Raw genomic sequence first — 23,190 nt, forward strand, 5'->3', positions numbered from 1 at the left:
ATCCAATTATCGGCTGCATCACTAAAATCACACCGATAGAATTATCCGAACTATCTAGACGCTGGTCATCGAAATGGACGTTTAAAAAATGTTGGCAAGTTGCTTGTTTGTGATCCTTACGTTTGTGGCCCACTCGAGGCTCAAAATTTCCTCATTTTTGGTGAAAATATATTGGTTTTTTGTCAAATGTCACCTGTGTACACTAATTTCGGATATTAAAGCTGATTTAGTTAATCAAATTCTGGTTCCTATGAATATACTAAAGAATTCCAATGCATTCCAATTATAGGCATCCAAATACAATTTTTGAATTACAGTGCATTTCGATTACAAACGCAATTAAGGATTCCATTTCACATGGATTCTGGTGTAATTGTGAAATGGATTCCAATGCATTCCAATTAGAAGGTACCAAACGAGCGATAAGTTGCATGACCATAGTAGCGGGATTGGGCAATTTGTGAAAAGGATAATGACATCTTGTGTGAGGAACTAATGATGAGTTGGGATGAAAAGTCTCTACCATCGCACTCAATGGCGAGTTGGTGCCTACTCCCTACACTACATAGGAGTGTAAGTGTTCAAATATGTAAATTCTTGTGTCTTAGCTCTGATTGAGCGCTTACAATGGAGGATTTCAAGTCCTTGTTTTGGGAGGCACGTCATGCCCAGATCAGATCGACCTGATCGTGCACTAGCCTTGACTAGTCCTTGGATCTAAGGTCGTGTCGGGACTTCATGATCCTAGTGTTGTGTGCTTTGGCTTACCTTGCAAGGTTGGATTATCGACTGACATACAAGTGCAGCTAGGTGCATGCATTAGGATTTCGTATAAGACGCCCACATGCTCCAACATGGGATCCATTGGTTATCTTGAGGAACTTATTTGTGGCTTAGCTCTTAGTGATCGGATTATCCTTCAAGTGGTTTTCTAGTAGGGCTCAACATCAAAAAGGTTTTTCATGTTTAATTGAAAGTTTTTAACCGTTGATCTTTTGTTTTAACCATCATAAGTATTTTATCTTGCTTGATTGACATCGGATTGTTGAGATCTTGTGGTCTACCTCTTAGGCAGAATTTTGGTCAATAGATGATGCCTCTAGATAGTAGAGGGATTTGGTTAATATGACTCCATGGGCATGGCAAACATACAAACTTTTAATGCTCTAGGGCATACCAAAGTTTGTAGGTAAGAAGCATTATAATTGGTGGTTCCTCTAAAACCTTGGTTCCTCATTATAAACAGATCTAATCTCAGAGTGGTTAGAGAAATAGAGAAAGCCTTGGTTGTCCCCCCTTGGGATGTCCAGAGAGACTTAAGGGAGAAAAAGAAAGAATGAAGGAAGAAGAGAAGAGAGAGTTGGTGTCACCCTCTCCTCTTCCTCCTCCCCATCACACATTCACATGTGTGGCCCCGCCTTGGGTGGCTCTCAGGTGGTCATGCACAACCCTACCTTGGGTATGACACGGCTCTCCTTCTTCATCTCTTTTTTGGGATAGATCTGGGAGAGGCTTTCTATGTTCAAAGATCAATATTGGATTTCTGCATTGACTATCATATGACAAAAAGTAGAGGTAAGTTCTTATTTTGATTTATGTTTTTGGAACTTGATAATAACCAAATGGGATCTTATTTGTAGCCCAGCTCTTAGTGATCGGACTATCCATCAAGTGGTTTTCTAGCTGGGCTCGACATTAAAGAGGTTTTTAATGTTTAATTGAAGATTTTTAACTGATGATCTTTTGTTTTAACAGTTATGAGTATTTTATTGTGCTTGATGGACATCTGATTGTTGAGATCTTGTGGTCCACCTCTTATGCTGACATGGAATTTTGGTCAATAGATGTTGGCTTTAGATAGTAGAGGGATTTGGTCAATATGACTCCATAGGTAAGGTAGGCATACAAACTTTTAATGCTCTAGGGTAGACCAAAGTTTGTAGGGGTAAGAAGCACCATAATTGGTGGTTCCTCTGAAACCTTGGTTCCTCATTATAAACAGATCTTATCTTAGAGTGGTTAGAGAAATAGAGAAAGCCTCGGATGTCCCCCCTTCCTTGGAATGTCCAGAGAGACTAAAGAGAGAAAAATAAAGAACAAAAGAAGAAGAGAAAAGAGAGAGTTGGTGTCACCCTCTCCTCTTCCTCCTTCCATCGCACATTCACGTGCGGGCCCACCTTGGGCGGCTCTCAGGTGTGCATGCACAACCCTACCCTTGGTATGACACAACTCTCCTTCCTCATCTCATTTCTGAGTTAGATTTGGGAGAGGCTTACTATGTTGGAAGATCGATATTGGATTTCTGCATCGACTATCATACGACATAATGTAGAGGTAAGTTCTTATTTTTATTTATGTTTTTGGAACTTGATATTAGCCTAATGGGGTTCTTCATTAGGGTTTATTAAAATCTGAAATTTTTAAGAGGTTTAAGCTTCTATTATCTTTTGAAAAATTACCTCCAACTCTATCAGTGATGGAGGCTCTCTAGATTTACTTGCTAGTTTAGAATATCGATTGTTGAGTATGATAGATTTCCATGAGAAAAAATAAGATAAAATAAAGGCAGACACTTAACCTCTTTTTCCTTACGTATGAAGTGTGTATAATTTACATAGAAATCATTGGCATATTGCCGGGCCTGTAATGGCCTTGTGTACTTTCTTCTAGAAATGAAACTGATACTTCCACGTTCATGGTTTGGGTTGGGTGGCTTTGCAGTTCATGATCAGCTAATTAGTCTGATTTACCAAGTTTAGTTCACCATCAATTCATTAAGTTTGTGGCAGTGATTCACTATTGTTGTGTTCTTGATTGATTCTATGTGTGAATTTAGTTCTGGTAGTCTTCTTTTGGATGGGGTTAGCGGAAAATTTTCATCTCAGGGAATGTCGGGCTGTTGCTACCACATTAGATTTTCTCATTGTGTTTTGTAGAATTCCCCCCTAGAATGACAACATAATTCCGACGTGGCAGCCACAGGCTTCACATGTTCCTCGAGAAGATAAATTTCCAAAACTCTTAAGCAACTCAAAGATGCCTTAAATCTTATTACCTGTCTCATGTTCAGGTCTTATTGAACCCAACTTCCAAATTCAAGTCATGTGAACTCGGATTAACTAGCAGATTTGTGTGATTTTGTGGCTGCGAGGTCACTGGCAAACTTCATTCAATTTAAGAGTGAACTCTGCCACATTCATTTTCTCAATGTGGAGTAAACAGAAAACTGATTTTCAGCAGACTCGTATTTATTTATTTATTTTATTATTATTATAATAAATCCGGACTGTGTAGGGTAGATTAATGAATTTGGCATACTTCATTTTTTTTGGGGTTTTCGAGGCTATCTTTTTTTCTCTTTAATAAGAAAAATTTTCCTTGGCAGGCTTCTCGGCTTTTGGAGAGCAAAGGCATGTCCTGCAGCATCGATTTAATGTCTCTGTGTCTTTGTCTGGAAGAACTACTCAATCTCTACTGGGCCGAACTGGTTTCCTAGTACCAAAGCGAAACTACAACAAGGTCATTTTTGTTCCTTACATGCTAGCCTTGTTGAGAGCTCATGTATTGATAAGTATGATTTTTCTATGCTAGGTTTTATGTAATCTGAACCAAGAAGCTCCCGTGCTAGAGGCCAGGTATTCCATTCCTTCTAACACTAAAAGAGAAGTACGTTCCAGCTGATAAAAATTTCCGTTGCATTCAAATCTGAGGTTTCATGCTAGGAAGTGAGGGAAACATTTAAAAAAAAAAAAAAATAAATAAATAAATTTAAAGAGAGTGATGGAAGCCTTTTTTTGGCTTGACAATTGAACTAAAATAACTGGCTTCACCTTTCACCAAAAAAAAAAAGAAAAAAAGAAGAACCATTGGCCTTTTTCATCCTTTTGTTTTTTGCGCTTCCTAATGTGCTCATGTTCAAGAGAAATTCTAGTTGGCACTCTTGGAAGTCCAAAATTTTCCTCTGCACAATGTACTAAGCTCAGGGAGAAGAATGCTATATATATATACAATTTTCTATTTATATAAATTATCTTTAAGGTTTATTTCTGTATATTTGTCTAGATGCATTTTTCTTTATCTTGCTCGTTTATGAACTAATATTTTATGAAATATATGACAATAAGAACCTTGCAGGCATATTGGCTGATTAAAAGAAAAAAAAATACTGGCATATGTCCAACTGGTTTTTCAAGGGCGTCCTGTGTAACATCTTAAATCCTTTAACACGCATTGGACTATTTTTAGTTTCTTTCTGAAATGCTAATCACAAACTAGGAGAGTGACGCTTGCATATCTTCTTTAGGTAAAAAAATTCTTCTTCTTTCATGTCATGTCTTGTTTTTAGTTATTTGGACCTCTTCCTGAATACTAGCATCAACCATGCATTCAGGATGAGTGAAAATCTTTCGTTTTAATGGTATGGCAAAAACCAGGTCATGTTCAAATTTCAAGTTGCATTTTGAAACTTTTGTAGTAAGTGATCATGAACAGAAGCTGCCATGTACAAATCTACGCGAATGCCTAAACTAAATCGAGGCCTTACTTTGTTTCTAGTTTTACTTTAAATTCTTTGAACACGTTCTTCATCTTAGTCTTTTTGTTCATTTGGGAAGCCTTTTGTGTGTGTGTGTGTGCGCGCATCCATGAAGGTCATTTTCGAGAAAGGACTATTCAAGTAAATTCTAATATTTGAAGTTCTAGAAATCTTGCCATTTCAACAAGGAAAAAAAAAAAGAGTTCTAGAAATCAATTTTCTATATAGGCCCTGTTTGGATTGAGGGAAAACTAAAGGAAAAAAAGGGGAAAGGAAACACTTCCCCCATGAGGGGACGTTTCACCATTTTGGGATAGCAAAAATAGTAGTGGATTCCACATAGCAATTGTTACACTTTTCCATAGGCAATCTCCCTGCTAGTATAAGATATGAGGTGACATTGTTTCACAAAAATGAGATTTCCACTTGCTATCCAAACAAGATACCCACAAATGGAATCTAGGGTTCAATAGTGCTATGGAATCCTTGGGAATCCATTGGGATAATCAGTGCACTTTTCTTTTCCTTTGTTTTCCCCCAGTCCAAACACACCCTTAGAACTAAGTCTCAACTTCGCCTCTTTTGCGGCATTCCTTGCTCGGACCTTTCTGGTATCTTTCTTTTTCTATTTTCCATTTTTGTAGGCAAGTTGGTATGGAAGCCATTACTTCATCAATAGAAAACATGGACCTTTCTTTATGATTTATTGAGGGTAAACAATTAATTTGATTTAATAACCAAATTTAGCCTTAGTGTTTTACAACATTGGACATAAGTTGCGGTGCATTCTTGATTGCAATGATACTATGGAAAATAGAATGACTTGTGCTATCGAAATGTAGCATGACCCATGCAAGTTGCAGTATTGAAATCGAAGTCCTCTACTAGGTTTTAGTTGACAACTTCCTCCTCTTCTCCTTGTTGTCGAGGCCAAGTGTCACTTTCTTTGCACCATGAATCAAGGGTATGAGCCAAATGCCTCCCCATTCACAACTACTGATGAGTGTGGCTTCATTTGGCCTGCTCATTGGTGAGACTAGCATCTAGTTGAGTATATGGTGGATCGAGGGGACGTTTTCATTGTTGTCATGTGCGACCGCATATGCGCATGTCCATATGCAGATCGCATATGCGATCATGGCACATGTGCGATCACATATGCGTATAACCATATGCAGATCGCATATGCGATCATGGCACATATGCAATCACATATGCGCATATCCATATGCATATTGCACATGTGATCATGGCACATATGCGATCACATATGTGCAAGGTGTTCCGTATCTGTTACGTTACGACCATAAAGGCTGATACGTCTAGGTAACGGCCATGACCGTTACACGATACGGGGGCGAAAATGTGCAATTGGTTTTCTGAGACCGTATCGGCTGTTACAGGGGCCGTATAGGCCGTTACGGGGCATAACACCCCGTAACGGTCGAAAAAACGGCAATCTCTCTCTCTCTCTCTCTCTCTCTCTCTCTCTCTCTCTCTCTCTCAAAATAAATTAAATTCAAAATTCTCCTCGTTTTCCCACTTTTCTTATTCCAAAAACTTTCATAGATTATTCTACAATATATTTCGACCACTTTTACTATATTTTTTATGATTAAAACTGTAGATAGTGATTTAGACAAATAAAAACTTCGATAGCCATTTTTTCAAAAAATAAAAAGTGGTATTTATGCCTTCTTTCCGATATCTAGTTCTAATGCTTAATTGTGATGTGTAAATATTAGAGACATAACCATGTTCACAAATTCACCAGACAACTAGATACAACACTCTCACCAAAGAGTGGACTGTTATGTTATCATAAACATGTTAGAAACAAAAAAAAATCAATACACATTTGGAATATTTACATTATTTTGAAATTTCTAAATATTTTTCAGAACTTTTCAGAAAACATTTCTTTTTTCTAACCATGACAAGGGTCGTAACGATCGTTACGCCACCGTATCGGACGATGCCTGTATCAGTAATGGTGGTGACTGTTACAGCCACCATTACTGATATGGAATACCTTGTATATGTGGCATATGCGAAAATATGTAATCGCATATTCAATGTATGAGATCACATATTGGCCAACCGTTGGCACATTAATTTTTTTTAATAGGAAAAAAAACAACTTTTTTCCTATACAAGGCTTCCAAACCTCCTCCATTTGCAATATTCTTACCCCATAACTGTCTTACTCTCTTCTTTTCTTACATTTCTTAATTCGAAGGGGTCTTAATCTCTCTTACATTTTCTACTTCCAAGTGGTCTTAATCTCTCTCTCTCTCTCTCTCTCTCTCTCTCCCCTACATTGCCTCTCTTGGAAGTAGGAAGATCAAGATTCAAGCACTTAATGTTTAATTCATTGTTTAATTGATTTTATTTCTCTCAAATGTATTTTAAATATGTAAAATTAGTTATCTATTAACTTAGGAAAGTTTCCATTAATTTCTTATATTTTTTCCCTTAAAAATTGTTTTTTCCATAAATTTCAAAGTTTTTTTAATTTTTCAAAATAAAAATAAAAATGCGGTCGCATATGCGATTGTGCGATCACATATGTGCATAGGCATATGCGATCGCACATGATCGCATATGCGATTTGACCACATTGAACGTTTTGAATGCCTCTTCATTTGCTTGTTCAGTTGTTTGAGTGAGTGATTCCAAGTGGGGTTGAGTTTTTTCTATTTTTTGGACGTGGTCTTTCGTGGTTGATTCAAAGGAATGATGACGTGGGGTGTGGAGGAGATTTGAAGGTTTAAAAGGGCAAGGGGAAGGCCCAAAGGGACGTGGGTGGAGACAATGTTCCTAATATCACCCATATTAGCGATAATATTGGTGATTTTATTGGTATAGTGATAAATCTTATGTCTTACCGGATTCGACATATCTTTCTTCCACAGGTGTTGGGATATAATTAAAGGGGATTTCATGTTGAAAGAATTCCATTATAGGGCAATCTTGAATAAGGGATTGACTTTTATGACTCTTCTTCCTAAAATCGAGGGTGCCGTGGATCTAATAAACTTAATTGGTGGAGTCTATAAGATTCTAGCAAAAACTTTATTAGTAAGGCTAAGAGAGGTTCTTACTACAATCATATCCTCTTTTGAAGGGGCCTTTGTGAAGAAGAGGCAAGTTTTGGATGTAATTTTTTGATGGCTAATGAAGTTGTAGATTGCGGGAATAGGAGCAGGGAGGCTGGGGTTTTGACATGGAAAAGCATATGATCATTTTGATTAGGGTTTCCTGTTGTATTCTCTCCAATGAATGGAGTTTGGAAGAATGTGGATAGAATGGATCAAGGAATTTATTAGTTCGGCATCCTTTTCAATTCTAATCAGTGGCCTTTGTGAAGGAGTTTTGGATGTAATTTTTTGATGGCTAATGAAGTTGTAGATTGCTGGAATAGGAGCAGGGAGGCTGGGGTTTTGACATGGAAAAGCATATGATCATTTTGATTAGGGTTTCCTGTTGTATTCTCTCCAATGAATGGAGTTTGGAAGAATGTGGATAGAATGGATCAAGGAATTTATTAGTTCGGCATCCTTTTCATTTCTAATCAGTGGATCCCCTACCAGATTCTTCTTTATTTCTAGAGGTCTTCAGCAAGGGGACCTTCTATCCCCCTGTTCTATGGCCTTTAATTTGGATCTAGTGAGGGGATTTGGGATTGGCAATCCAAAGCTGACCATCTCTCAAGTCTCATCTCCAATTTGGTGATGAAACTCTTATGTTGTGCGAGATGTCCGGAATAATTATTTATTATTGAAGGCATGCTTTGGAGCTTTCAAAGAGGTTGGGTCTTGAAGTCAACCTGAGAAAAAAGTGCTTTATCAGGGGTCGCTATTCATGGGGAGGTCAGTGGTTCTCTTGTTAAAGTTTTGGGTTGTAAGACATCGCATTTATTGATGAAATTTCTTGGTGTCCCTATTGGAGGGAATGCCAACATTTCCACTTTTTGGATTCGGTTATTGAGAGAATGGAAAAGAGATTGGCAAAGTGGAAAAAATAAAATAAAATCCCAATTGTTTTTGAGAGGGAGGATGACTCTCATTAAGGTGGCTCTATATAACCTTCTGCTTTATCTTTTTTCCCTCTTTAAGATGGCTGTAGGTGTAGCAAAAAAGATTGAGAAAATTTATAGAAATTTTCTTTATGAGGGAAGAGTAGTAGGGCGTAAGTTCCATCTTGTAGTGTTTTCAGTAGCGATTGTACCGCAGCTAAAACGCTATGTAGCGTAAGCTAAACGCACATGGTGTAAGCTACAACACACGTAGTGTACGCTACATGTAGCGTGTAGAGCATATTGTGGTCCAAATTGTGGATAAAGCACGTAGATCAATCTGGACCATCCAAATTGTGGTCCATATCGTGAATTTGTGACGTTTCCATTAAAAAAAAAGATGTCACACTTAGAGATGTCGGAAGGCAAAGAGACAGAGATTTTGCATGGAGATATGTGGTTGACGATCCATATTCGCGGTCAAGAACTCATAGGAATTATGCATTTTGTAAATTTTATCACACCTAGAGATGTCAAGAACTCAAGTATCATGTAGCTTATGCTATATGCTATAGAGGGCCAAATGCTACGCTATGCGCTACATATGATTTAAAACATTGCCATATGTGGCTTATGCTATATGCTATATAATGCAGGGGCATTTTCACACTGGGCTCAAGTGGGGTCGCCTGTGGGATGTAGGGGCACACTCAGGGTGGGTGACCCATGCGATTTGGGGCCCACAGGGGAAGTCTCGTGTTCGAGACTCCTTACCAGGGGTGATTAGTGCGCATTTCACACTGGGCTCGAGTGGGGTAGTCCGTGGGATGCGGGGACACACTCGGGGTGGGCGGCCCATGTGATTTGGGGCCCACGAAGGGGGTTCGACAGAGGTCTTAAACCCATGAGATGTGGGGCCTGGGCTATGAGATAAAAGGATTAATTTGCTATACTCTAACAGTTCGAGCTTTTAGAGCAAGTGGTTAATTGTCCTGCATCAAATTGGTATCAGAGCGGGAGGTCTCGTGTTCGAGGCTCCTCACCGAGGGTGATTAATGCAGGGGCATTTTCACACTGGGCTCAAGTGGGGTTGCCTGTGGGATGCAGGGGCACACTCAGGGTGGGTGACCCATGCGATTTGGGGCCCATGGGGGAGGTCTCGTGTTTGAGACTCCTTACCAGGGGTGTTTAGTACGCATTTCACACCGGGCCCGAGTGGGGTAGTCCGTGGGATGCGGGGACACACTCGGGGTGGGCGGCCCATGTGATTTGGGGCCCACGAAGGGGGTTTGACAGAGGTCCTAAACCCATGAGATGTGGGGCCTGGGCTATGAGATAAAAGGATTAATTCGCCATACTCTAATAGTTTGAGCTTTTAGAGTAAGTGGTTAATTGTCCTGCATCACTATGGAGGGCTAAACGCTACACTATATGCTACATGTGATTTAAAACACTGCCATCTTGTTGGAAGGGTCTCATTTTGTTGTCCCAGACAAAATAGGCTGCTTGTTGGAGGGGTCTCATTTTGTTGTCCCAGACAAAATAGGCTGCTTGTTGGAGGGGTCTCATTTTGTTGTCCCAAACAAAATAGGCTGCTTGTTGGAGGGGTCTCATTTTGTTGTTGGTTGTGGTAACAAGATCCGTTTTTGGAAGGATGGATGGATTGGTGAATTCACGTAGGCTACATTCTTCTTTTTTCTCTTTGTAGTCAATAAAGAGGCTAAAGTAGTGGGGTTCTATGAATCCTTGGAAGGTTCTATTACATGGATGGCCCTTTGAAGAAATTTAAATGATGAAGAAATGAGAGTCTACCACTATTATGGTTGGAAGTGGTCAGCAAACAGTTGCTTCCATCTAAATCTCTGCTCTCTAAAATTGGTTTCCGGTAGATGGTAGCCCAATATACTTGTGTGCTTATGTATGGAAAGCCTCTATTCCTCCTAGGTTTCAAGCATTCGCATAGCTTGTGACGATGAATAATTTGTAATGCCAATATGTGCTTCATGTGTAGAAAGGAAGCAGTGGATCATCTGTTTCTTCACGATCATTCAGTGTGGGCCATTTGGGACAGCTTCTTTGAAATGTTCAAGGTCTCTTGGGCTTTTAATTCTTCAGGTTTTGATGTCATTGTTGGATGGTTGGCATGTCCTTTCAGTTTGTGGACGATTGATCTACTCAAATGTTTCCTTTTGCAGTTTTCTGGGTTGGGGTATTTGGAGAGAGAAATGATTGAAATCATTTACGGCAAAGCTTCATTGCTTGAATGGTCAATAGAAACTTTGGCTTTTGGTTGGGCCTTGGCATTGCCCGATTGTAGTGGGACATCTCTTGCTGTGCTGTGGAGGTGATTTTGAGTCCATTGTTTTTGGGTGATTCATCTTTTGGGGTTGCTGGCCTTGAGGTTCTTGGCATGGGTTGCTCTTTTGTTTGTTTCTCTTTACTTGTCGCCAGGCCAAATGAGTGTGATGAGAGGGTCCCCTGCTGCTTTTGGGTTTGCTTCTGTAGCTCTTTACAAAAATGATATAAAAATAAAACATACAATGTGTTGTAGATATTAATATAATAATACCACAAAGTATATAAATTTATCTGGATATCATGGGACATTTGTGTCTGTGTGTAGAGGTTCATGCTGGGTTTTACCAAATCCCTCATGGTTCATTTTCATGCTTCTGATGTTCGCTGGAGAATTTTGCTTCCATGTTGTCTGCATTTCTTTGGCCAATGAATAACTAGAGGTTGCATTTCCATTCAAGGTCTGTTGATGAGATATATGATGCTCTAGCTGAACGTCTTCTCCCTACAGCAGCAAGGATAAGGGATCCATATTCGAAGTAAGTTCAACTGTTCAAGCATCTGTATACTTTTGCACTTGCTTTGAAGCAGATTGTAGAAATACATTGGTTATATTTTTTAGTTCAGATAACCTTTGGTGGCACATCCACATGCAAAATTTAAATAGATGTTTTTCCTCACAATAAAGAGAGATGCTCCCAGTTCTATTAGAGCACCATAAATTATAGTGCATCTAGTTGCATTGGGACACTTAGACAGTCCAATCCATTGATCTAGACCTTTCATTAGGTCCAACGCACATTTCATGGGCTACCATGCAAATATTACACTGATCTGAGAAATCTTAACCATTCAATCAATGGTATTTAATGTGGACGGCCAAGATCATTTACACAGAAATAGGTGTATTCGATCCTTCTAACTATTAGAATCCATCATGGATTGCTTGTGATTCTAAAGAGTACGTTCTGTTAGGCGATTGTAACCATCCCATCCATGGATTGGAAAAAGGATGGCTGGAAAAACTAAGACCAAATCAAAGGATGGATTGGATCTTCCAATCAGTGTGATTTTTTCATGGTAGCCTATGGAATATGTTCTGGACTCAATGGACTGTTCAGATCTTTGTTTGCTAAGTGATTGGATCCAAATAGGACCACTATAACTTATAGTGCTATGATAGCACTGGATCATTTCTCCACAATAAAATGGGAGTGATAACCTGACCTATTTTTGGAGGATAAAGTTGTATGGGTAATATTGCGGCATCAGAAAAATTTGACCATACATTTTCATTTTTGAAGTTTCTCTTGACTTGATTTTGCTCTGCACAATGATTTGTCAGTGGCCTATTGATGGAACAGCCAACTAACTACAAAAATTAGCATTTCCTTTGTCAGTGGCCTCTCTCGTTATGGGACCCACTCTGATATAGCTCTTGAATATCTGTTCTGGTGATTATCTGTCACAGACACTGACAGTGACCTGTTTTCACTTTGACAAATCTGCCTAGATGTGTGATGTTAGTAATTGAAGAATTATATGGTCCTTGGCCTAGGGATATGTGCAAGGGGGCACACATTTTGGTGACCCAGACAATTGATCTGATTGGCCCTATTGCTGACAGATCTTAAAAGATTCTCAATTTTGGCTCTTTTTTTTTTTCCCATCGAATGTGGATAGCTGATGTTCATCTTCCCTAAACTGTTTCTTTGTAGGCCATTGATAAAAATGTTGTGATTATCTCATCAGGAAGATTCTTGGTGCATGACCTGCCCCATGGATATGAATATCGGTATCGTATCGGCCGATACAGCCGTATTGTATACGTATTAGCACGAGCCAATACGCGATATGGGGTCGTATTGGTCGATATGGGGTCGTATTGGTCCGATACGAAATTATTGATGGGCTACTTAAAAAAAAATTACACATCTGACAGTTCTAGCTATAGCTTCTCTGAATTTCCCTGTTAGAATGTTGGCCTTGAAGCAAATTTATCTTTTACCCTGGTTTGAAGAACCGGGCTATTAATATGATCTGGATCCTAAAATTGGACCTATTTAAATCTTGGGTCAGTTTTGGGTCCACCATTTTTTACCTGTTTAAAAGCTGGTTGGGGTGGGGCAAAATATTAAATGTTTAATATTTTATATATATATATATATATATATATATATATTAACTTGATAGGTATTTATTATAAATCTAATGAGGTGTGTATCAACATTGAGGTCCCAAGTTCAATCCCAGCTTTACCTATGAAACAAATCTAATGAGAAGATTTAACGAGGATTTAACAGTAAACTACTTTTAGACAACATTTCCCAATTTCGGCAACTTCCTTTTGTGCATGCTCTCTCTTCCCACATCCTGATGGGTGCCCATTCGAGTACCAGACCTTTAGAGCATGCCTTTCTTCCCACAACCTGATGGGTACCCATCGAGTACCTGAACCAGATTGGGTTCAGGTCATTACCTTGAATGTGATACTTAGACCTGAGCACAACACGACCCTTTGCTGACCTCCATGCACGGTGGTAACTCACCTGCTAACATCCTAGTAGGATCATCTGATCGTTGTTGTTCTAAATTTACTTTGGCATCCACAGTAGGGGTGACTTGATGAATGATTCATGGTACGATAGTTTCCCATTCCCACATCTCCTCTCCACATGTGCATTGCAGAGAGAGATCAATCATATTCTGGTTCTACCATTGTGCTGTACCATTTCCTTGCATGTTATTGAAAAGCATCCCACGTGTTCTACGCAAGGTAGATTTCAATGGTTTTCTGTTATGTTACAAATCGTTGGTGCATGAGTTTTTATTTTATTTTATTTATTTATTTTTTAAATTTTATGTGGCACTTGGATCCATTTTACTGATATGCCTACAGATACATTGTGGGTTTAGCTGGTCCTCCCGGTGCTGGTAAGTCCACAGTAGCATTTGAAGTAGTTAGCCGTGTAAATAAGCTTTGGCCTCAAAAAGCTTCCACAGTGGACAACAAAGTAGAGCCTCCTGATGTTGCTGTTGTTCTTCCTATGGATGGATTCCATCTTTATCGCTCCCAGCTGGATGCAATGGAGGTTAGCATCCTCTGAAGTGTGTATGCATGGAGCTGAATTCAGCTATAGTTTCTTTTTTTTTTTTTTTACACACACACACACACCCCTACACCACATGGGCACTCGATACCACTGAGCCATAGAGCTAGACCCTAGTTTATCATGTTATGGAATCAATTATTTTTTAAGGTATTATATGATGCTTGATTGGAAGAAGCAATATTGTTTTCTTCATCATGGACATGATACTGTCACGGTACACTTGTTAGTAATTTAAGCTGTTGATCTGGTGGGCCCCATCATGGGATGTGCCATGCCTATATCTCCCCAATCAGGTAAATCCTATACATCTGATGCAATGAAACTAATCAACAATTACAACCAGTGGTCTATCTTTAATGAGGGCCAAATAATGATGGACCATACTATGGGCCTGTTTGGGAGAGTGGATTTGGAACCCCCTGGATTTGAAGTCCTCCTATTGTGTTTGGCACCCTGGATTTAGAATCAACTTTAATAAAAAAGTAGCTATGCATAGTATATTTACAGGGGTTTGAATTTAATTACTAAATTAACTTTAATATCTCTAATTAGTGAACGTATGTAATGTTTGACACAATGGTTGTAATAAGCCCGCTGAAATATATACTTTGCCCGAAAACGATGAAAATCCAAGTCTCGGATGGGCCACAAAGCACAAGATCACGTCCGAGTGACTAACCAACGATTTTTAACCGTTGATTTACATGGACAATGTTTGGACGGTGCTGATCATCGTATTAAAGTAATTATATTGATGCAGTTGATAATCTAATTATTTTGGGATATCATTAGTGGGCCATGTGTCCAATAGATTAATAGTCTAGTGACGCACATGTTACACATGCAACTCTTGGAAGGATTTTTATATGTAATCCAAGCTTTCACCGTGGATTTCAAACCCCCTCTTCGAGGGGATTTGAAACCCCTAGTTACTTTATGGTGCCAAACAACCAGGGGATTTGAAATCCTCTCAAATCCCCCCAAATCCATGGGGCCAAATGACCCCTACGTGTGGAAATATAGGGGTACATCCCTTCTGGTACAGGCCCACCATATGATTTGGATCACAATAGTTGGGCCTCACATGTACAGTGTGTTGTGCTGAGCAAATGCTTGATTGAACATTAATATTTTGTTTGATTTTCAAGTGAACGGGTCAAAATTCCTAGTGATTGAGATTGCTTTTCTAACTGTTGAAATGGTGTTTTCTCTTGCCTTTATTAGAATCCAAAGGAAGCACATGCAAGAAGAGGAGGTGAGGACGCCTATTTTATTCCGTGGCAATTTAGGGATTCCTTAATCCAGAAAATTACTGATCCTGGTATCGATGTATTCAGCCCCATGGACATTTGATCCAGCGCGTTTACTGAGATGCCTCAATACTCTAAGGGCCCAGGTTCTTTTCTGTTCATCATCATCATCATCAGCATCGGCATCATCTAAGCCTTACCCCACTATTGGGGGTTGGCTGATATTCTGTTCATGCAATTTATTTATTGTTATTGTTGTTGTTGTTGTTGTTGTTATTGTTGTTATTGTTATTGTTATTGTTATTGTTGTTATTGTTATTGTTATTGTTATTGCTTCTCTATTATCTTCTGACAAGCTGCTCATCACCCCTACCTTTTGTTCTCCATATGTGGTTTTGGATTAGTTATGATTCTCTAATATATATTTATATTGAACTAAGCATATAAATTAGAAACTAAGTGTGCATTTGGATGCTCGGTTGAAAATAATACAATTTGATATAACTAGAAACGACCAAAATCGAGGTGGGGTTCATTTCATTCGTGGTGACACCGGCCCTATCATGCCTAGCAAGCTTGTTTGGGATTGCAAGCTAGAGATATTACTCACTTCTAGGTTTTCCTCCCTGGATAATGCGCAATAGTTCTTCTGAAGTGCAGTTTTTGGGATGATTGTGTAGGCATGCGAGTGGTGTTTGGTAAGTGTGTATTGTTGTGAATCCTGCTATTTTGTTCAGCAACAACTCGAGCATGCATAACCTTTCACGTATGCTGGGTATTCGTGCTTAACGGTTTGCCTAGCAAATGCCTCCCATCACCCTACTTGCTTGCCCTTTGGGTTGTGCATGTAATAGTTGGACTGAGGGTCAATCATGGTTTTTAGATTTGTAGATTTGGATCGGTGTCAAGTCAAGTTGCAAATCGCCCGAGTCAGGGGTGTATCAGCTCGACTTGCCCGAGGTGGGGGTCACTTGGGGGGTTGGGGGGGACTCATGGTATCGAACCAGATTGGGCAGGTACCGAATGCAAGTTGATACAGATGAGTTGTATCGGACTCGTCCGAGTCTTAAAATGGGGTCAATAATGGGCGGGGTTTTGTTGGCGTGTGAGTGTTCTCAATGTGAGCCCCAGCCATGGTTAGTTTCCAAGATACTGGCAGGGTAAAAGAGGAAACATTGATGTCTGGTGGGCAGCTGATTGTAGAACTTTTGCCAATCTACCATTTAGACAACCCTAAATCGTTTGGGAAAATGTTTAAAATGATGATAACGACCAACTGATGCCAACTACCAAATGCAATTTTGAAACGATGGGAATTGCGGCTTTGGGGCTAGTGTCCCATTACAAGTAGAGTGGGGATGATGTCATTTTGGTCATTTTTATTTTATTGAATTGAATTCCTGTGATTCAATTCAATAGAGCATCCAAACATATTGTAGTCTATACATATGCGAAACCCAAATATGCCAGTATTGCAGTTTTTTTTAATCAGTTTCTAAAAGCTGAAGATTGTTTCAGGGATCTGTTTATGTGCCATCATTTGACCATGGTGTTGGAGATCCAGTGGAAGATGACATTTTTGTGAGTCTTCAGTAAGTCATTTGTTAACTCGACTTGGCTAATTCTGTCATTATCACCTGAATTTTGGCTTGTTTTCATTTTGAATATTTTTGTTCTTTTTGCTGATAGTGGTGGTAATAGAAAAGGCTTTAATATTGAGGCTGAGAGGATTTCGTATGTTGATAGTGTAGAGTTTGTTTCTATGGTTGATTAACGTTGCCTTGTTTGGATGCAAAATTGAATTGAATTGCAATATTTGATACAATGGGGTGGAACCGTGGAAATGACCAAATTGCTGTTATCATAGTCTCCATTTTGAGAGGCTTGGCTCCAAACTGCAATTATGTTATTTCAGGTTGGCCTTAAAGGAAGTGTAAGTGCAATCGAGGGTATTATGAATACTAAGGAAGGCAACTGATCTTGAATGGGCTTGCCAAGAACTCCATTGTGTCAACCTTTCAACCATTCATGGACTTGCTTTAGTTGCCAACATAAGAGATGTTGAGAAATCATGACTAGTTGAAATCATTCATGTAATTAAGGACTGATATAGGGGAAAATGAAATGCTGTGGGACCATGCCCTTGTGGCAGGATAGTGCACAATTTAGATTTTGCTTAGACTCAAGGTATTCCGTATTGGTAGTGGTGGCCGTAACGGTCACCACATTATTAATACGGGTATCGGCTGTAACAGCCAATACGGGGGAGTAAACCCCCATAACCGTTGAAAATATTTTTTGCTAAAAAATTCTGAAAAAAATATCTAGAAAATTTAGAATAATGTAAACATTCTAAATATGTATTCGTTTTATTTTGAACATGTTTGTGGTAGTGTAATGGTCTACTCTTTGGTGAGAGTGTTGTTTTTCAGGCTGTCTCTTCAATTTATGAACATGGATATATGTCTCTAATATTTTTGCATCACAATAAAACATTAGAACTAGAAATCGGAAAAAAAGAAGCATAAATACCCTAAGAGCTTCTATTCACTCAAATCACTTCAATATACAGTTTTAATCTTAAAAATTATAGTAAGAGTGGCTGAAATATGTTGTAGAATGATCTATGAGAGTTTTTGGAATGAGAAAAGTGAAAAATTGAGGAGAATTGATTTAATAAATATAAAAAAGTGGCGGTTTTTCGACCGTTACGGGGGTAACGGTTGTTATGTCCCGTAACGGCCGATACGGTTCCAAAAAACCAACTGCCCCATTTCACCCCTGTATTTACGTATCGTAACGGATACGATACACCTTGCTTGGACTTCAATACGGTCCACTCCCTTGCAGGGAAATGAAATGCCTTGGTCCAAGCTTGTATGCTTTTGAAAGTGTAACTAAGGGCCTAGACCAAACTGGCCTGATTTTCAGGTGTTGTCACGGACAGTGGGGTGTGCTTGATGAGTGGTTCGGATCTGTCAAGTGTCCTACAATGGCACATGTGAGGAGATTATGGTTAGAAGTCCTATATATATATATATATATATATATATATATATATATATATATATATATATATATATTGTTGACCGTTACTGTTATAGAGTAAAAAAAGGCATGTATTGGCCCGAATCGGCCGTTGCAGTCCTTTTTTTTTTTTTTTTGTAATAGCCCTCATGACCTCATAACCCGTAATGGTTCCCACTGTTACCATTATGTAACTGTTTTTAATACCTTGATTAGAAGTCTTATTCATGTTTAGGCTTCCAGTTTGTCCATATTGAAACACCTCATCTCTCCTTGGAATTGGCTATGATTTTCTCCAAATAAATTTTTTTTTTTTTTTCTGAAAACATGTTTTGTTTTTTGCTATTCAAAGAGTGCAGTAAGTCAAAAGCTCAATTTCAGGATTAAATAACTCTATTCTGCTTAGTTATTTAGTTATTTATTCCTCATAGCTTGTCTTTTGGCAGGCATGAAATAGTAATAGTGGAAGGAAATTACTTGTTCTTGGATGATGGGATCTGGAAGGAGGTTTCCTCTGTATTTGATGAAAAATGGTGAGTCTCAAGCTTGATTGGCTAATGACTAATTAATATCAATAAGTAATTGTGGTTGCCAATTCAAAATTTTCGGTTACTATTACTAAAGGTTTAGAGACATTTGTTTTACTCAACGTCTTTTACTTCCATTATAGGTTCCTCGAAGTAGACATCGACACAGCAATGCAAAGAGTTCTGAAAAGGCATATCTCAACAGGTGAGTGTTTTCGATAGATTACTCTTGTAACCCTTTCTCACAAAATTGATTTTCAATCTAACATTCTCCGATCTACCTTGTTGATAGGAAAAGCACCGGATATCGCTAAATGGCGGGTAAGCTTGACTTGTTAGCCATTAATGGCTTCATTTTCTAAATAGTTATATGATACTTTGATGAATTATATGGGCATGGATGGACCATGCACTTGCTTCAATTATCTATACCATTGATTTGGTGGGCCCTACTGTGGAAGGACCACGCCCCAAAAATCTCACCTTCTGGTTCTTCACCTTCAACATGTTACTTGGGAATAGATGGTTAGGAAGAGATATGGCAAATAACAATCTGAGACTTCTGTGGCATCAACTATCCATCGTTGGTTGCACCGAACCTACATATATACATTGACTGCAATGCCGTCTTTTAACAACTTTCTTTTATTTTTCTTCCATCTTAGATCGAATACAATGACAGACCCAATGCGGAGCTCATCATGAAGTCAAAGGGGAGTGCAGATATTGTAATCAGGTCAGTTGACATGTAGAGCTAAAACGAAATAAAGGAAACTTCTTTCCATGTAATGTTGGTTTTGTAAATAAAAAGAAATAATCTGTTTATCTAATAAAAAGCTTCTTGAGATTTCAATTTGCACTGACTTTGTGTGGTTCTGCAAAAAACCAACCTCAGTTACAGGTCCATTCATGTAATTGCAGTGAAAGTCGATGTTAAGATCAACATTGTTTACCCTGGAGTCAAGCATCCTTTATTTCTACTATTTATTATAGGGGTGTGCTCCATTGTCACTGGTAACACTGTTAGCTTACGGTGCTACCAGGCAGATGTGGGGCCTGCGTGATGTGTCGCACCATCTAACCCGTCCATAAGATGCGCCCCCTCAGAGAACTCCCGATCCAAAACTTAGATGGGCCACAAATCAGAGAATGTATTGAGAGGGAACACTGTTGGCATGGGGAGCCTACTATGTTGGGGTATATAATGAAGTCTGTTCAGACCCTTCATCCAGTCCAGATGATGGTCAGAACAAAACAAAGACTGTTTTGTGATGCAGGACAATTAACTACTTGCTCTGAAAGCTCGAACTGATAGAGCGTGGCGAATTAATCCCTTTATCTCATAGCCTGAGCACCAAATCCATGTGTTAGGTCCTCGGCTGAACCCTCCTTGTGCCTGCTGTGAAAATGCCCCCGCATTATTTTGCGACTGAGGTTGGCCCTTGTGAAATTCAAGAGTGGGCGTTCTCTCACAGCTCGTTCTCTTTGCGGTGGCCCACATTAGTTTTTGATCGGTCAAGAGTTTTTGAGTCCGAGGGGTTTTCTGAAGTGAGGCAGCTTATAGATGCATTGAATGGTGCAAATACATCATGTGGGCCGCACATATGCCCAGTACCAACCCTCTGTTGCTGCACCTCCACATTACCAGATGTAGCCATGTTTGTCACCTGTGTCATTGGTAGCTAGCTTGGCTCTTGTTCCTTAAAGACTAGGCACATATACGACATACCCATGTGCATGCCACGTACATATGCATCCATGCATAATGATTAGGATTTCAACCCAACCCAAGTTGGAGTGGGGTTGGGTTCAGTTGTCAAAGTCCTTGGGTAGGGTTCGGGTTGAAAAAAGCAAACCAATTTGCATTTGGGCTGGGTTAGGGTTTCGAGCAAATACAGGTCTGGTTAGGTCGAGTTGGGAATAATCACATGTATTTGAGTCAGGCTGGGAATAATCACACCTATTTGGGTCTGGTTGGGTTGAGTATAGACAACTTCGGGTTGGGTTGGGATTGGGCACCTCGGGTTGGAATTGGGTTGGGTCACACTCTAATGTGAGAGTGCCGTGGTCTTGATTTGGTGTGACTCATTGAATCAACTCCATGCTACTCGGCATGTTTTGAACTGAGTCACTCGCTATGAATCGCTCTTGACTCTGAGACCTCTTTCATACGTACTGACGCCTCTAACCAGCATGCCAAGAGCTGCTTGTCTGGCATTTCTTCAAGTTTTCATTAGTTTATGTCTAACTAGATAAACTACTTATAGAAATTTATTAAAGAAACGCTCACACACAAACTAGTTGTACGTCCAACTAGTAAGTGTATGAGGCCCACCATAGTGTTTGTATTGCATCTCGTCTGTTCACCAAGGTCGTCCCACCATGAAAATCAGATGCCCCAAAAATCAGGTCAATCCAACTATTAAGTTGGGCACCATATAGAAAACAATGAACCATCACCCGAAAAACTCCACATTCACGTGGGGCGCATCTAATGGTTGGATGGACCTGATCTAATTGTCGAACAACCTTACTGGAAGGACGAGATGCCGCACAAACACTATGGTGGGCCCCACAAACCAACTAGTTGTGTGAGCATTTCCCCTTACTAAATTAGTTATTATTAGTTGTGGGTTGTTGGTGCATTTCCTCTTAATCATCTCTCTGCATGCCTACAATAGAAAGATTAAATTGACCAATTGAGGAGATCTTTCGAGTGTGGTCCGTCTATGGCGTGGGCCACCGGATCAATGGACCGGATAAAACAACCATGTGGTATAACTCGCTGCAAAACAGGGACGCGTTTTCTATTCGTTGCAGACAGGGAACTCGAACCTCTGGTAGCTGAGGTTTTCCACAAGTGGGACCCATGGTTCAGTCATTCAAACCGTTGATCTAACGGGCCTCACCATGGACATGCACCAATAATCCGCCATTGACTCAGATTGGATTAGTGGCCAAGAAGTAGACAGTTAAGAAAGAAAATACAGGAATTCTTCACATTCAATGGCCAGAATCTTCCAATCTGTTGGATCATTGTTGCATCCGTATTGACACTCATCATGCCAACGGTTTGGATCACTGATCTGTGGGTCCCACTTGAAAAAAATCACTGGAGGAATTGTTCGGTTCAGATAGTCAGTCATGTATATTTGTTGAGAGGAATTATCTGATGTTCGACAGGAGAGTACCCGGGCTTCTCAGGTGTTTCAGTTTCTAAAAATGGGGCCCACCATTCAGGAGATCCAAGCCGTTCATATGATGGGCATGGCATGGAAAGTGATGGTTCTGATTTCTGCGGGTGTGGAATCACGACGGCCTTGTCCAATGGGAGAAAAATGAGAACGGTGGATCCCTTGGGTGAGGTTTGAAGCATGCTTGGCCATATGTGCCAATGTGCCGCATTTGGGAGATCCTGGCCATTCATCAGCTCGGGGCACCACAAACATAGCTGGTTCAAAAATGGGAGCGGATTAGCAGTTGCCCGTAGAGGTGTACACGAACCGAGCTAGCTCGGTTAGCTCCCTCGGTTTGACTCGGTTTGAAGCTGAGTTCGACTGGCCCAGCTCGACTCGACTCGGATCAAACCCAGCACGAATCGAACTTAGATTGAACCAGTTCGGTGACTCGGTTACTTTGATGTTGATGTTGCTCACCAAGTGTTTGGTGAAATGACTCAAAGAAGTGTGGCCAGTGGCAAGGAAGGTATGTATATGAAACCAGTACCTTTTTTTTCTTGATTTTTATGTTACTTGGGAGGTGTTTGATAAAGTATCCATAAAATCATTGCTGCTGTCTCAAATCTCAAATACAGTGAGATTTTGAAGGTGCAGTCAGGCATTTGTGAAAATGCTATAATGGCAAACTCGGCTCGATCTCGGCTTGAACTCGGCTCGAACTGGCTCGAGCTGCTGACTAAACCGAGCTGAGCTGGCCAGTCAGGCTCAAGGACCGAGCTGAGCTGAGGTCAGCTAGTGGCTGAGCTAGAATCGACTCGGTTCGACTGGATGTACACCCCTAGTTACCCGGGTAACACCTACTTTGAGTGGGGCCTACATTGTTGTATATACAAACCGTCCATCTGTTTTTTTCCATCTCATTTTAGGACGCAATGTAAAAAATTAAGAAGATCCAAATCTCAGGTGGACCACAAGTTTTAGATCGAGTTGATATTTGTGTTTTACCTTCATCCAGGTCTTCTTGACATTATCAAGAGGTTGGATGTCAAATAAACATTGCGAAAACATTACAGTGGGCCCTTTGGAATTTTTAATGGTGAGGCACTCAAACACCACTGTTTCCTGTGGTGTGGTCCACCTGACATCTGGATCTACTTAATTCTTGGAACCCTGTCCTAAAATGGGCTGAAGAAACGGATAGACGGTGTGGATATACAACACGTCATCAAGGTGGGTCCCACGGTAAG

The 23,190-nt window shown here is 39.9% G+C and overlaps 1 protein-coding gene across 2 annotated transcripts in view; it reads left to right on the forward strand.

Moving 5' to 3' along the window:
- The window catches only part of LOC131232627 (putative uridine kinase C227.14), a 30,892-nt gene extending 11,275 nt beyond the window's left edge, over positions 1 to 19,617 (forward strand). Inside the window, exons 2-12 of one of the 2 annotated variants that reach the window (XM_058228996.1) lie at positions 3,386 to 3,519; positions 3,592 to 3,635; positions 11,309 to 11,386; positions 13,747 to 13,939; positions 15,185 to 15,215; positions 15,298 to 15,356; positions 16,729 to 16,802; positions 18,684 to 18,770; positions 18,908 to 18,969; positions 19,057 to 19,085; positions 19,430 to 19,617. In XM_058228996.1, the coding sequence (XP_058084979.1) occupies positions 3,386 to 3,519; positions 3,592 to 3,635; positions 11,309 to 11,386; positions 13,747 to 13,939; positions 15,185 to 15,215; positions 15,298 to 15,356; positions 16,729 to 16,802; positions 18,684 to 18,770; positions 18,908 to 18,969; positions 19,057 to 19,085; positions 19,430 to 19,516 (878 nt within the window). In that variant the 3' untranslated portion in view covers positions 19,517 to 19,617. Of the gene's footprint in view, positions 1 to 3,385; positions 3,520 to 3,589; positions 3,636 to 11,308; positions 11,387 to 13,746; positions 13,940 to 15,184; positions 15,216 to 15,297; positions 15,357 to 16,728; positions 16,803 to 18,683; positions 18,771 to 18,907; positions 18,970 to 19,056; positions 19,086 to 19,429 lie in introns of both variants that reach the window. The other variant, XM_058228997.1, reaches the window with a different exon arrangement.
- Positions 19,618 to 23,190: the final 3,573 nt, after the last annotated feature.

This window comes from Magnolia sinica, chromosome 18 (genome assembly GCF_029962835.1).
Source record: "Magnolia sinica isolate HGM2019 chromosome 18, MsV1, whole genome shotgun sequence".
Taxonomy (NCBI): Eukaryota; Viridiplantae; Streptophyta; class Magnoliopsida; order Magnoliales; family Magnoliaceae; genus Magnolia; species Magnolia sinica.